This window comes from Spermophilus citellus (assembly GCF_964194105.1).
Source record: "Spermophilus citellus genome assembly, chromosome: 4".
Taxonomy (NCBI): Eukaryota; Metazoa; Chordata; class Mammalia; order Rodentia; family Sciuridae; genus Spermophilus; species Spermophilus citellus.
Genome location: NC_138185.1, coordinates 148,696,109 through 148,710,050, shown reverse-complemented (window position 1 = coordinate 148,710,050; position 13,942 = coordinate 148,696,109). Strand labels below are relative to the sequence as shown.

The window sequence follows — 13,942 nt, the reverse complement described above, 5'->3', positions numbered from 1 at the left end:
TTTGGCCTTTGTGGCCTTTCTGGGCCTGTTATTCTTTGAATAATAATTTGTACCAAAGGGGAGAAACAGTCTTTTGTCCTTAGAAGTTTTGCTTTTAATGTTCAAAAGAACATGTGAAAAATCAGATCATCTAGATTATAAGCACTTTAGTGTTATTAGTATCCAAAATTAGGATTCATTGGGGCTGGGGGTGTAGCCCAGTGCTAGAGTGCTGCTTCATGAGCTCCAGGCCCTGGGTTCAACCCCCTGCACCAAACATGCGCTGTGCACACACACGTAGAATGAGGACTCTAAGATTGTGGTGTACTCAGAATTTTCAGTAGGCTACAAGGACACATTTGCATATGAAATGAAAACAGTTATTATATGACAAAATATGTAGATCAGATTTCTAGAAACTGAATTAGCCCCAAACAAATAAGATTAGAAAAATCATTAAAAATCTTAGCTCTTGAATATTGCTGTTATAATTCAAAGTCTTCTTGTCTCTTAGGTGAAAATTTTCCAAACTGTTTTGTGATAGTCTCAAATTAAAAGTTATTGTATGATTTTATATATTCCAAAGGATAAACACCTAAATTTAATATTTCAATAAATATTTTTACTTTGTTTCTTACAAGTAGATTTTAACAATATGTTTTTATAGGCAGTATGTATCCCTAAAATATAATCCAATGTGGTTTACAATGAAGACATTCAGACCACAGAAGGGTCTCTTTTTTTTTTTTTCTACAGAATGCTGCCTGTCCTCAGTCCTTCCCCAAGGTTTTTTTTTTTTTTTTTTTTTTTTTTGAATCATTATGTGTTTGTTTTTCAAAAGAAATGTTTAATTACTTCTGTTACATGTTTGCTTAGCCTCAAGTAAACATCTAGGAATTTTAGTTTCACAACTGAAAACATCATCTGATTATAATATAACTTCCCATTGTATCCTCATAAAGGTATATTTAATAGTTTATCTAGTAACTAGGATTTAAGACCTCAATATTGAGCATTTGAAAATCAGAATTGGCTTTGTGATCAGTTTTCTATTTCAGTTTTGCTAATGTAAATCATTTCTAAGCACCATTCCAAACCTATAAAAATTATTATGGCCCATTAACTAAGGATTGTTAAAAATTTATAATGATTCATGTTTTTTTTTTTAATTCAGTGACACGTCTTTTTTTATAGTCATCAAGTCTCTGACCTATACATCCTCTAAAAATGAAAGGAAGGGGCTGGGGATGTGGCTCAAGCGGTAGCGCGCTCCTCTGGCATGTGTGCGGCCCGGGTTCGATCCTCAGCACCACATACAAACAACGATGTTGTGTCCGCCGATAACTAAAAAATAAATATTGAAAAATTCTCTCTCTCTCTCTCTCCCTCCCTCCCTCCCTCCCTCTCCCTCTATCACTCTCTCTTTAAAAAAAAAAATAAAAATAAAAATGAAAGGAAAACTGAGACAACTGAAATTGTACGACTCCAGGGTCTCAGGAAAACCAACAATGGGATACACTTGGGTTTCAGGAAAGATGGGTGGAAGTGGGAACCTCTAGGCAATCTGAGTAACGTGTGCTATCTCTTATTAATGCTTGTTGGAGTGTCTTTTAAGATCTTTTCTCTCTCTGCTGACTAGCTCACATGCTTATCTGTTCACATGATGGAATATGGTCTGAGTTTATGTGTTCACAGGTCTGGTCACAGGGAGATACTTCTCTCCCTTTTATCTCAGTGCCCATCTTTGGTTTAGTTATCTGGGGTCTGGAAGGAGGGGTACAGAATGACTTTAAGGGAACTAACTCTGTGTGTGTGTATTTTCATGAGCTCAGCACACCCTACAGAATTGCTCTAGGGATGTTGTAAGAGCAACAGTATCACTAGACTATTGTCATACCCCATCTTAGAAAATTATGAGGGGTGGATAAAGGTTGATTGAGTAAGAGGTATTTCATAATAACCACATGAGGAAAAAGAATCTTGTTGCATCTTGGACATTTTTGGTTTATTGTTTCATTTTCTTTGGAACAGGTTAGTGGTTACTTGGATGACTGTACTTGTGATGTTGAAACCATCGATAGATTTAATAACTACAGACTTTTCCCAAGACTACAAAAACTTCTTGAAAGTGACTACTTCAGATATTACAAGGTACTTTTAATTTTAATTTTTTTATAAGAATACTTTAAATGGATAATTACATTTTCTTAAGAATTACTAAGCTTCAAAATTGTGGCTATTATTTAAAATTGAGAGAAACTTTACTCAGGAAATTCACTTTATATTAGTGAACCATTTGGTTCTGAAACCATCAATTGGATACTTTTAATAAAAAAATGATAGTTTTGTACTGTATAGTTAGGAACCACCTGTTTAAATTGAAGTTAGAACAAAAACTTATTTCTATCCAAACAGTGAGTACATAATTTTCTCAAACATCAGATTTGCCCTAATTAATTAAAATAACTAAATTAAAAAATTTAGAAACAGCATGGTTTTATTTAAACTCATTATTTTAACAAGTCACTTGTAGCATTTTATCTTGAGATAACTACTGGAAGAATTTAGAAAATCTGATCATTGAAGTCTTTAGTTGTAGTTTGAGTTCACAATTTAACTTTTCTCTACTTGGTAACTGTTTCTTGCTTTAAAAAGTATGAGTTGAGCTGGGCACGGTGATGCATGCCTGTAATCTCAGCGGCTCTGGAGGCTGAGACAGGAGGATCACAAGTTCAAAGCGAGCCTCAGCAATGGTGAGGCGCTAAGCAACTCAGTGAGACCCTGTCTCTAAATAAAATACAAAATAGGGCTGGGGATGTGGCTCAGTGGTTGAGTGCCCCTGAGTTCAATCCCTTGTACCAAAAAAAAAAAAAAAAAAAAAAAAAAAGTTGATAATGTAAGCTGTTTTGATTTTTGGTTGCCGTATGTTCAGGGTCTGGTTAATGGCTGTCTGTGTCTTTCTGACTGTCTTATCAATTTGCCTATGCCAGCTATACACATACAGCCAATGGAACTGGGTGACTAATAAGTGGAAGAAATAGCAGGATTGTAACATATCACATAACCAATTCATAGCAATTCAGCAGTTGTCAATTATAATCTTGGGGTTCTTATTTTTAAAACTCCTACGATTATTCTACAGGTAAACCTGAAGAAGCCGTGTCCTTTCTGGAATGATATCAGCCAGTGTGGAAGAAGGGACTGTGCTGTCAAACCTTGCCAATCTGTAAGAACTATGTGTACCTTTAAGATCTATTGCACCTATTTTCATCCATTACAATTTTTTAAAGGGGGCCAAGATAACCAAATAATAATTCAATCCTTAGTTTAAATATAACATTTAATATTTATGTATTGCAAATATAAATGTCTAAGTGTAAAACCTATTTTGAATTAAACTGACTTCATAATGATAAAAATTTTGTTGTTAATATAATCCCTTGATTTATTCGAGAGATTAGTTGTGCTCTTGGCTTGGTATTTGTTTTTCTTCCTACATCTTACCTGAAAAAGTTATGTGTATGGTATAATCAAATGAAATTAATTGAAGTATAATTAAAATTCCTTTACTTTTTAAAACAAATTTTGTTTTTTAGTTGTAGTTGGACACAATACCTTTATTTTATTTATTTATTTTTATGTGGTGCTGAGGATCAAACCCAGGTAGGTGAGCGCTCTACCGCTGAGCCACAACCCCACCCCAAAATTTCTTTACTTTTTTGATATAATTTTTTCTTGGATTTCCTGGGGTAGAGATTGAGAGTGGACGAAACACCTGATTTTACTTTGGAATCTTAGAGCATTAAAAGTTGAAGTACTCTATGAAAGTAGAGATTTTTGAAATACTTTGAAATGAAGTAGGTTTTGCCTCCCTTTAAAAGCAGTTAGGGTCGGGATGTAGCTCAGTGGTAGAGTGCTTGTCTATATGCAAGGTCCTGGTATGAACAATAACACTGAAAGAAAAAAAAGTATATTTTCATTTTATTTATTTTTATTGTGACAAAATATGTATAGCATTGAATTTACAATTTTAACCATTTTTAAGTGTACAGTTCGGTGGCATTAAGTACATTCATATTGTTGTGGAGCTGTCACCCTTCACCTGTCTCCAAAACTTTCTCATCCTCCCATACTGAAACTGTTGCCACTTGACCACTAACTCCCAGGTCCCCCGCCTCTCAGTATTTGGCAACCACCATTCTGTTGTTTTCTCTGTGAATTTGAGTATTATAGGCACCTCCTTTAAGGGAAATAATACTATATTTGTCCTTTTTTGCATATGCTTCTATTTCATGTAGAGTGATGTTTTTAAGTTGATATATATTATAGCATTTATTAGAATTTTATTCCACTTTAAGGCCAAGTTACAATGTTGCACCGTATGTCTGTACTAAATTTTGTTATATTTTAATCTGTTGATACACTTTCGTGTTGTGGAAACACAACAAGAGCCTTTGGCTCTTATGGATAATTCTGCTGTGGACATGTGTATATAAATAGCTCTTCAAACCCTTATTTTCCTCCTCCTCCTCCTCCTCCTCCTTCCTTCTTCTTCCTTCTTTCTTTCTTTCTTTCTTTCTTTCTTTCTTTCTTTCTTTTTTTTTTTTTTGTTTTTGGATTGAACCTGGGCCTTGGAGCTTGCTAAGCACATGTTTTATCTGAGCTATATCCTCAGGCTCTCAAATTTTGTGGGTATACCTAGAAGTGGAACTGCTGGATCATATGGTAATTCTAGGTTTAATTTTTGAGCAATTGTCAAATTCTTCCATAGTGGCTGAACCATTTTTACATTCCTATCAAAAGTGCACAAGGGTTCCAGTTTTTCCACATCCTTGATAATACTGATTTTTCTGCTTTTTGGATAATAGCCACCCTAACAGAGGTGAAAGTGGTATTGTGTTTTTTGAGCAGTTTATTTTTCTAAATCTAACTATTGCTCACATAGACCTGTCTAGCATGTGGTATTAAAGCAAATATAAAATATTATTTATGAATATTTTATCATGAGAATGAGAAGCATTTAGTTCTATTAATCCTTAGAGACACAACTTGGTGAAAACTCAAGGATTAACTTACAAAACATTAACTTATGTTACTGTGTTAGTTGACTTCCCATTATTGTCACAAAATACCTAAGATAATCAACTTATAAGAAGAAAAGGTTTATTTTGACTCATGATGTTGGAGGTTCAAGTCATGCATGATTGATTCCCTGTAGCTTTGGACCTGTGGTGAGGCAGCACATCATGGTGGAGAGTCTGTGGCAGAGGAAAACCAATCACCTCATGGTTAGAAAGCAAAAAAGAGGAAGAGGAAGAGGCCAGTAGAAGCTCCATCAAGAGCACTCTCCCAGTGACCTAAAGACCTTCCATGAGGCCTCACCTCTCAAAGGTTTCAAGACAGCAATTACTGTCTTGAAAGCATGAACATATCATTATAGTGAGGTTATCAATTTAAATGCTTTACTATATTTTATAAGTTCTTGACATTATATTTTAGTAAGAGGAAAAATTAGTTGGGGGTATTTAAACTGAAAAACTAAGGTAGGATCTAGTTACCTCAGCTTCAGCAGAACTGGAGCTGAGTTATATAAAAAGCTTCTCATTCTTGGTTGTGGCTACATGCTATGAAGACACCATTATTCATTAAACCAATTTCTTATTGGAGGACAAAACAGAAACAAAAACTGGGACTGAGATGCTTTCATGTCAATACTACTGCTTTCTTCTTAAACTGATATCATACTGGAGGTTTTTACTTTTAAATGAAGGTAATTGGAAAACATTAAATTTATAAACATTAAATTTATAAGCTTGGCAAAGAAGTACCATGATTAGACCTGAGTTTTAGGACAACTGGCAGTGTTGGGGGAAATATATGTAAAACATGAGGTGATGGAGAAGAGATTGGTGAAGTAATATCAATTGGCATTTGAATGTAATTTGGCTCAATAATGAGTATTTTGTGAGGGTCTACTGTGTGGTGGGACCTGGGCATACAAGCTTAGCTGTGACCTTGAGAAGCTATGGTTTAGTAGAGAAGAGAAACACTAAGTGATCATTTCAACACAAGTATGATTGCCCAACTATAGGTTAAAGTGTACAAACTGAGAGCAGAGAGGAACAGCAAGCTGAGGAAGGAGAGTGAGAGAAACTCCACTCCAAATGCCAGTGAGGAAGTGAATTATTTATATTCCTCTTGGGACAAGCCTGGGCTCAGTTCTAATAATTCCTAATAGGGTGATATGTTGGAAACAAAGAGTGATTAAAGATCATTTTGAGTCCTTGGGAATATTTGCTATAGCTTAAATTGTCATCTTTAAGATTTAACATTTATATTGTGCATTACTGATATCTTTTTTTAAAAAAATATTTTTATTAGTTGTTGATGGATCTTTATTTATTTATTTATATGTGGTGCTGAGAATCGAACCCAGTGCTTCACACAAGCTAGGCAAGTGCTCTGCCACTGAGCTACAACCCCAGCCCCTGCATTACTGATATCTTGACATCTCAATATTGTATGCTTCAGTGTGCCTCTGAAAGAAGGGACATTACTTCATGACCACAGTGACATCCTCACACCTCAAACAATGAGCAGTTCTTCCTTATTCTAACATATGCATTTGGTCAAACTCAGTCAACTCACTACTCAGATGGTCTGCTGCTTACTTTGGTAATGCCTTTTGTAGCTGAACAAGGGACAAAGACCAGTTCCCTTTTTGTCAACACTTTGATTTCCTTTTTTAGTTCAGGTTATACCCTGTGACCTAGCAGGAGAGAGAAAAGTAGTAAAAACTGAAGTTTTCTTCCTTATGTTGGGCACTTTGAAAACCACATCCCTTGATTTGTATACTGATTCCAGAGAAAATTTGAGTGAGGCAGATGTTCTGCCCATTGAGGCTGGAATCTTTTTATACACAGAGAAACCAGTCATTTGTTGTCTTTGCAATCCTGCAAAATCCGGTTCTTTCATCTCCGTTATTGATTGGCCAATGCAAAAAAAAGAATAACAATGTTTATTGTGAGTCTGGGATAAGAAATGAGTATTATGGTGGTTAAGTCTTTTTGGAGATAATTTGGCAAATGCATCAAAAATGAAAAGGCACATACCCTTTGACCTAGAAATCTGATTAGGAATTTTACTTAGTAATTGGTCAGATGTTCATAGATGATGACCATAAAGCAGATCTGAATATTGTAGAGATGTCAGTTCTACTGAACTATATTTATAAATTTGACATTCTTTGTTATGTGAAAAAAATTAGAAATTTTCTAAATGTATAGCTATTGAAAAAGAACACTCTTTGATCTAGTTCAGAGTCTGGAAGTATACACAATAAAGTGATGCACACCCTTCTAGGCATGTACCCTAGAAGGAAGAGAACCCTGCAGTTTACAGAGTTCTGCTGCATCCTTATCTGCCCACAGCATCACTTTGAGGACAGGCAGATAGTTCCTGTAGTGAGTAAGTGGCCAACACACCTAAAAACCACTTCTAGTTTCCTCTGAAAAGAACTGGAGCGCCTTAAAATACTAGCTACACAAGATGAACCTGAAAAATTTTGTCAAACAAAACAAAACAAAGCATGCTGCTAAGGACTACCAAAGGAATATCAAAAGGATGCAGGTGCTAAGATTAAGTCAGCACTTAGTGACTTATAGAGGGACAGTTTGAATATCAAAAAGAATAATGACTCAATAACTGTTTTTACATTTCCATGCTATCATATGTGATTATTTTATTAGTTTGTTTTTGAATTTTTATTTCCTTTAAGGAAATAATATAAAAATTGCCTGAGTAGTTTTAGTTAAAAATAAACTGTTTTTTTTTTAAAAGAGAGAGTGAGAGAGGGAGAGAGAGAAAGAGAGAGAGAGAATTTTTTAATATTTTTTATTTTTTAGTTATCGGCGGACACAACATCTTTTGTTTGTATGTGGTGCTGAGAATCGAACCTGGGCCGCACGCATGCCAGGCGAGCGCGCTACCGCTTGAGCCACATCCCCAGCCCCAAAAATAAACTGTTAATTTCAATAATTTGTTTTGTGATTTTTCTCATAAATTTAATTTTTTTCAGAAGACATGATAAATGTTATCTAAAAAAATGCATATTTTTTTCTTTTTCAGGATGAAGTTCCTGATGGGATTAAATCTGCAAGCTATAAGGTATATACATATACTTACTGATGTGTCTAGTACCTTGACAAAAAGCTTGAAAAAAACATTTTCTCTTTCACCTAGATGTACCCATCTCTGTTTCTCATTACAGTGAAATCTCTTGAAAGTTTTTAATTCAGTGGCTCTAAATCCTTTTGTTTGTTTTCATTTAATCTTTTATTATTCAAAGTATCAAAAATAAACAAAAGTAGAGAAAAGGAAAAAACCCCAAACATCTGTCACCCAGCAGTTATCAGTGTATGATCAAACCTGCCTCAGCTGTACCTCTCACTCTATTTTCCCAATTATTTTAAAGCCAATCTCAGATAAATCATTATGTTTATTCATAATTCACATATATCTCTAAGACAAAAATACTCTTTAATAAAATACCCATAGTCAGGGTTCATATTTCTCTGATGTTTCATAAATACATTAATAGTTTGTTTGAAACAGGATTCAAATTTACCTGCACATTGCATTTGATTTATGTGTCTTTTATGTCTCTCTCTTAAAATAAAATTTTTTTGGTGGGAAGGTTTACTGGGGATTGAACCCATAGGTGTTTTACTACTGAGTCCTTTTTATGTTTTATATTGAGACAAAGTCTCGCTAAGTTGCTTAGGTCTTCTCTAAGTTGCTGAGGATGGCCTCGAACTTGAGATCTTCCTGCCTCAGCCTCCTGAGTCATTAGGATTACAGGTGTGTGCCACCATACCTGATTTAAAATAAACTTTTATTTTTGTAGCAGTTTTAAATTTACAGAAAAATTGTGAAGATAGTTTAGAGTTTCCATAAAACGCATAACCAGTTTCCTCTATAAGTATCATCTTATATAACTATTGTATATCTATGGGTTTTTTGTTGTTGTTGCTACTGGGTATTATACCAAGGGCCTCACGCACTTTAAAGACTCACTCTATCACTGAGCCATATCCCCATCCTGATACATTTGTTAAAAATAATGAACCAGTGCTGATACATTATAACTAACTTACTCAGATTTCTTTAATTTTCACCTAATGGCCTTTTTCTGTATCAGAATCCTCACTCTTTTCCCAGAGGCAACCACATTCTGAACCTTTCCACCATAGATGAAAACTAATTTTGCTAATTTTTGATTCCACATTTCCTTGTACATATGAAGAGTTAAAGTGTGAACTCACAACATTGACTTGTTGACATCAATGACAGAACTTTGCACATAGTTAAATGATGTCATTATTAACTGTTTCAAACAGAAAATAATTTAATTCCACAAAATTGTTTGACATTTTTCATTCAATTAATGGACTCATCTCTTTCAGTTTATTCAAAGTAAAACTTGAATCAGGGATTATGGCACATGCTTATAAATCCCAGTGACTCAGAAGGCTGAGGCAAGAGGATAGCAAGTTAGAGGCCACCCTCAGCAACTTAGTGAAACCCTATCTCAAAATAAATAAAAAGGGCTGGGGATGAGACTCAGTGGTAGAGTGCCCTTGTGTTCATTCCCAAGTACTGTCAAAAAAAAAAAAATCTGGAGACAACAACAACAAAAACTTTTGGAAGTTCCTTCTATAGAAGGAAAACCTTTATCACTCTTGTGAATGCTAGTGTAAATTCAGTTAAAGTTAAAAATTAAAGATAAAATAATTTTTGTGTCCTACCTATATAGATCTTGATAAAAATAATTTTCTGGATAAAAATGGTGTATTACCTAAATCAAGAAATCAAAGGAGCAGAATTGGATTTGTCATGAAGACACATGCATAACTCATATTTGTGTACAAATTTTACCAATGAAGATAAAAGTGTTTATTATCAAATGATGTACATACTAAGTAATGACCATAAATTTTTTAAGATGAAGCTGATGTTGAAAACATATTATTGAAGGCTAGGCATGATGACAGATTCCTATAATCCACTGACTCTGGAGGCTGAGGCAGGAGGATGACGAATTCAAGGCTAAGCTCTGCAAATTAGTGAGACCCTGACTCAAAATTAAAAAAAAAAAAAGGCAGCAAATTAGCTCAGTGGTAAAATGCTCTTGGATAGACTTAGACATTGAAAAGAAATATGGTTTAAGAATATCTTACAAATGCCTAAAGATAGCAGAATACTTTTTGCAAAGACCTGGGAAGCTCCAGGGTACTCCTAGCATCATGGCATGATGTTCCCACCACTTATAAGGTAATGGAAGAAAAAATTGATGCTGTTAGGCCATTAGAAAAGCAGGCCAATCTCTCTCTCTTTTTTTTTTTTTTTGAGAGAGAGAGAGAGAGAGAGAGAGAGAGAGAGAGAATCTTTTTTGTAGATGGACACAACACATGCCTTTATTTTTATGTGGTGCTGAGAATCGAACCCGGGTCGCGCCCGTGCTAGGCGAGCGCTCTACTGTGGAGCCACAATCCCAGCCACAGGACAATATCTTTTGACTACTTGCCACAAGACTTCCTTACACTCAGAGATATTCTTCATGGCCAGGCACAGTGGTACACACCTGTATTCCCAGTGGCTCTGGAGGCTGAGGCAGGAGGATTGCGAGTTCAAAGCCAGACTCAGCAACAGTGAGGCCCTAAGCAACTCAGTGGGACCCTGACTCTAAGTAAAATACAAGATAGGGCTAGGGATGTGGCTCAGTGGCTGAGTGCCCCTGAGTTCAATCCCTGGTATCCCCTACCCCCCTAAAATGTTCTTCATAGACATTTTAAAGGCAAAGCTTTTTACATATTTTTTATTTTTATTTATTTTTTTATTGGTTGTTCACAACTTTACAAAGCTCTTGACATATCATACTTCATACATTAGATTGAAGTGGGTTATGAACCCCCAATTTTACCCCAAATGCAGATTGCAGAATCACGTCGGTTACACATCCATAATTTTACATATTGCCCTATTAGTAATTGTTGTATTCTGCTACCTTTCCTATCCCCTACTATCCCCCCTCCCCTCCCCTCCCTTCTTCTCTCTCTACCCCCTCTACTGTAATTCATTTCTCTCCTTGTTTATTTTCCCATTCCCCTCCCAACCTCTTATATGTAATTTTGTATAGCAATGAGGGTCTCCCTTCATCTCCATGCAATTTTCCTCATCTCTCCCTTTCCCTCCCATCTCATGTCACTGATTAATGTTACTCTTTTCTTCCTACTCTTCCTCCCTGCCCTGTTCATAGTTGCTCTCATTATATCAAAGAAGACATTTGGCATTTGTTTTTTAGGGATTGGCTAGCTTCACTGAGCATAATCTGCTCTAGTGCCGTCCATTTCCCTGCAAATTGTATGATTTTGTCGTTTTTTATTGCTGCATAGTACTCCATTGTGTATAGATGCCACATTTTTTTTATCCATTCATCTACTGAGGGGCATCTGGGTTGGTTCCACAGTCTAGCAATTGTGAATTGTGCTGCTATGAACATCGATGTGGCAGTATCCCTGTAGCATGCTCTTTTAAGGTCTTCAGGGAATAGTCCGAGAAGGGCAATAGCAGGGTCAAATGGTGGTTCCATTCCCATCTTTCCCAGGAATCTCCAAACTGCTTTCCAAATTGGCCCCACCAATTTGCAGTTCCACCAGCAATGTACAAGTGTACCCTTTTCTCCACATCCTCACCAGCACTTGTTGTTGTTTGACTTCATAGTGGCTGCCTATCTTACTGGAGTGAGATGGTATCTTAGCGTGGTTTTGATTTGCATTTCTCTGACTGCTAGAGATGGTGAGCATTTTTTCATGTACTTGTTGATTGATTGTATATCCTCCTCTGAGAAGTGTCTGTTCAGGTCCTTGGCCCATTTGTTGATTGGGTTATTTGTTATCTTATTGTCTATTTTTTTGAGTTCTTTGTATACTCTGGATATTAGGGCTCTATCTGAAGTGTGAGGAGTAAAAATTTGTTCCCAGGATGTAGGCTCCCTATTTACCTCTCTTATTGTTTCTCTTGCTGAGAAAAAACTTTTAAGTTTAATTAAGTCCCATTTGTTGATTCTTCTTGTTAACTCTTGTGCTATGGGTGTCCTATTAAGGAATTTGGAGCCCGACCCCACAATTTGTAGATCGGAGCCAACTTTTTCTTCTATCAGACGCAGAGTCTCTGGTTTGATATCAAGCTCCTTGATCCATTTTGAGTTAACTTTTGTGCATGGCGAGAGAAAGGGATTCAGTTTCATTTTGTTGCATATGGATTTCCAGTTTTCCCAACACCATTTGTTGAAGATGCTATCCTTCCTCCATTGCATGCTTTTAGCCCCTTTATCAAATATAAGATAGTTGTAACTTTGTGGATTAGTCTCTATGTCCTCTATTCTAAACCATTGGTCCACCCGCCTGTTTTGGTACCAGTACCATGCTGTTTTTGTCACTATTGCTCTGTAATATAGTTTGAAATCTGGTATCGCTATACCACCTGATTCACACTTCCTGTTTAGAATTGCTTTTGCTATTCTGGGTCTTTTATTTTTTCATATGAATTTCATGATTGCTTTGTCAATTTCTACAAGATATGTCGTTGGGATTTTGATTGGCATTGCATTAAACCTATAGAGAACTTTTGGTAATATCGCCATTTTGATGATGTTAGTTCTGCCTATCCATGAACAGGGTATGTTTTTCCATCTTCTAAGATCTTCATCAACTTCTCTCTTTAGGGTTCTGTAGTTTTCATTATATAAATCTTTTACCTCTTTTGTTAGGTTAATTCCCAAGTATTTTATTTTTTTTTTGAGGATATTGTGAATGGAGTGTTTTTCCTCATTTCCGTTTTAGAAGTTTTGTCGCTGATATACAGAAATGCCTTTGATTTATGCGTGTTGATTTTATATCCTGCCACTTTGCTGAATTCATTTATTAGTTCTAGTAGTTTCTTTGTAGACCCTTTTGGGTCTTCTAGGTATAGAATCATGTCATCTGCAAATAGTGATAATTTAAGTTCTTCTTTTCCAATTTTTATGCCTTTAATTTCTTTCGTCTGTCTAATTGCTCTGGCCAGTGTTTCGAGAACTATATTGAATAGAAGTGGAGATAGAGGGCATCCCTGTCTTGTTCCGGATTTTAGAGGGAATGCCTTCAACTTTTGTCCATTCACAATGATGCTAGCCTGAGGCTTAGCATAGATAGCTTTTACAATGTCAAGGTAAGTTCCTGTTATCCCTAATTTTTCTAATGTTTTGAACATAAAGGGATGCTGTACTTTGTCAAATGCTTTCTCTGCATCTATCGAGATGGTCATATGGTTCTTATTTTTAAGTCTATTGATGTGGTGAATAACATTTATTGATTTCCGTATGTTGAACCATCCTTGCATCCCAGGGATGAATCCTACTTGATCATGGTGCACAATTTTTTTGATGTGTTTTTGTATTCGATTCGCCAGAATTTTATTGAGGATTTTTGCATCTAGGTTCATTAGAGATATTGGTCTGTAGTTTTCTTTCTTTGAGGTGTCTTTGTCTGGTTTCGGAATCAGGGTGATGTTGGCCTCATAGAATGAATTTGGAAGAGCTCCCTCTTTTTCTATTTCCTGAAATAACTTGAAAAGTATTGGTATTAATTCTTCTTTAAAGGTTTTGTAAAACTCCGCTGTATACCCATCCGGTCCTGGTTTTTTCTTGGTTGGTAGTCTTTTGATGGCTTCTTCAATTTCATCCATTGATATTGGTCTGTTCAAATTGTGTCTATCCTCCTGACTCAGTCTGGGTAAATCATATGACTTAAGAAATTTATCGATGTCTTCACTATCTTCTATTTTGTTCGAATATAGGTTTTCAAAATAATTTCTAATTGTCTTCTGTATTTCTGTAGCATCTGTTGTGATATTGCCTTTTTCA

General features: G+C 35.7%; 1 protein-coding gene across 2 annotated transcripts in view; it reads left to right on the top strand.

Annotated features, from left to right (window-relative positions):
- Positions 1–13,942, top strand: part of ERO1A (endoplasmic reticulum oxidoreductase 1 alpha) — a 53,582-nt gene that overhangs the window by 12,011 nt on the left and 27,629 nt on the right. For both annotated transcript variants that reach the window (XM_081292669.1, XM_081292668.1), the window contains exons 2-4: positions 2,011–2,130; positions 3,122–3,205; positions 8,107–8,145. In XM_081292669.1, coding sequence (XP_081148795.1) covers positions 2,011–2,130; positions 3,122–3,205; positions 8,107–8,145 — 243 coding nt within the window. The remainder of the gene's footprint in view (positions 1–2,010; positions 2,131–3,121; positions 3,206–8,106; positions 8,146–13,942) is intronic.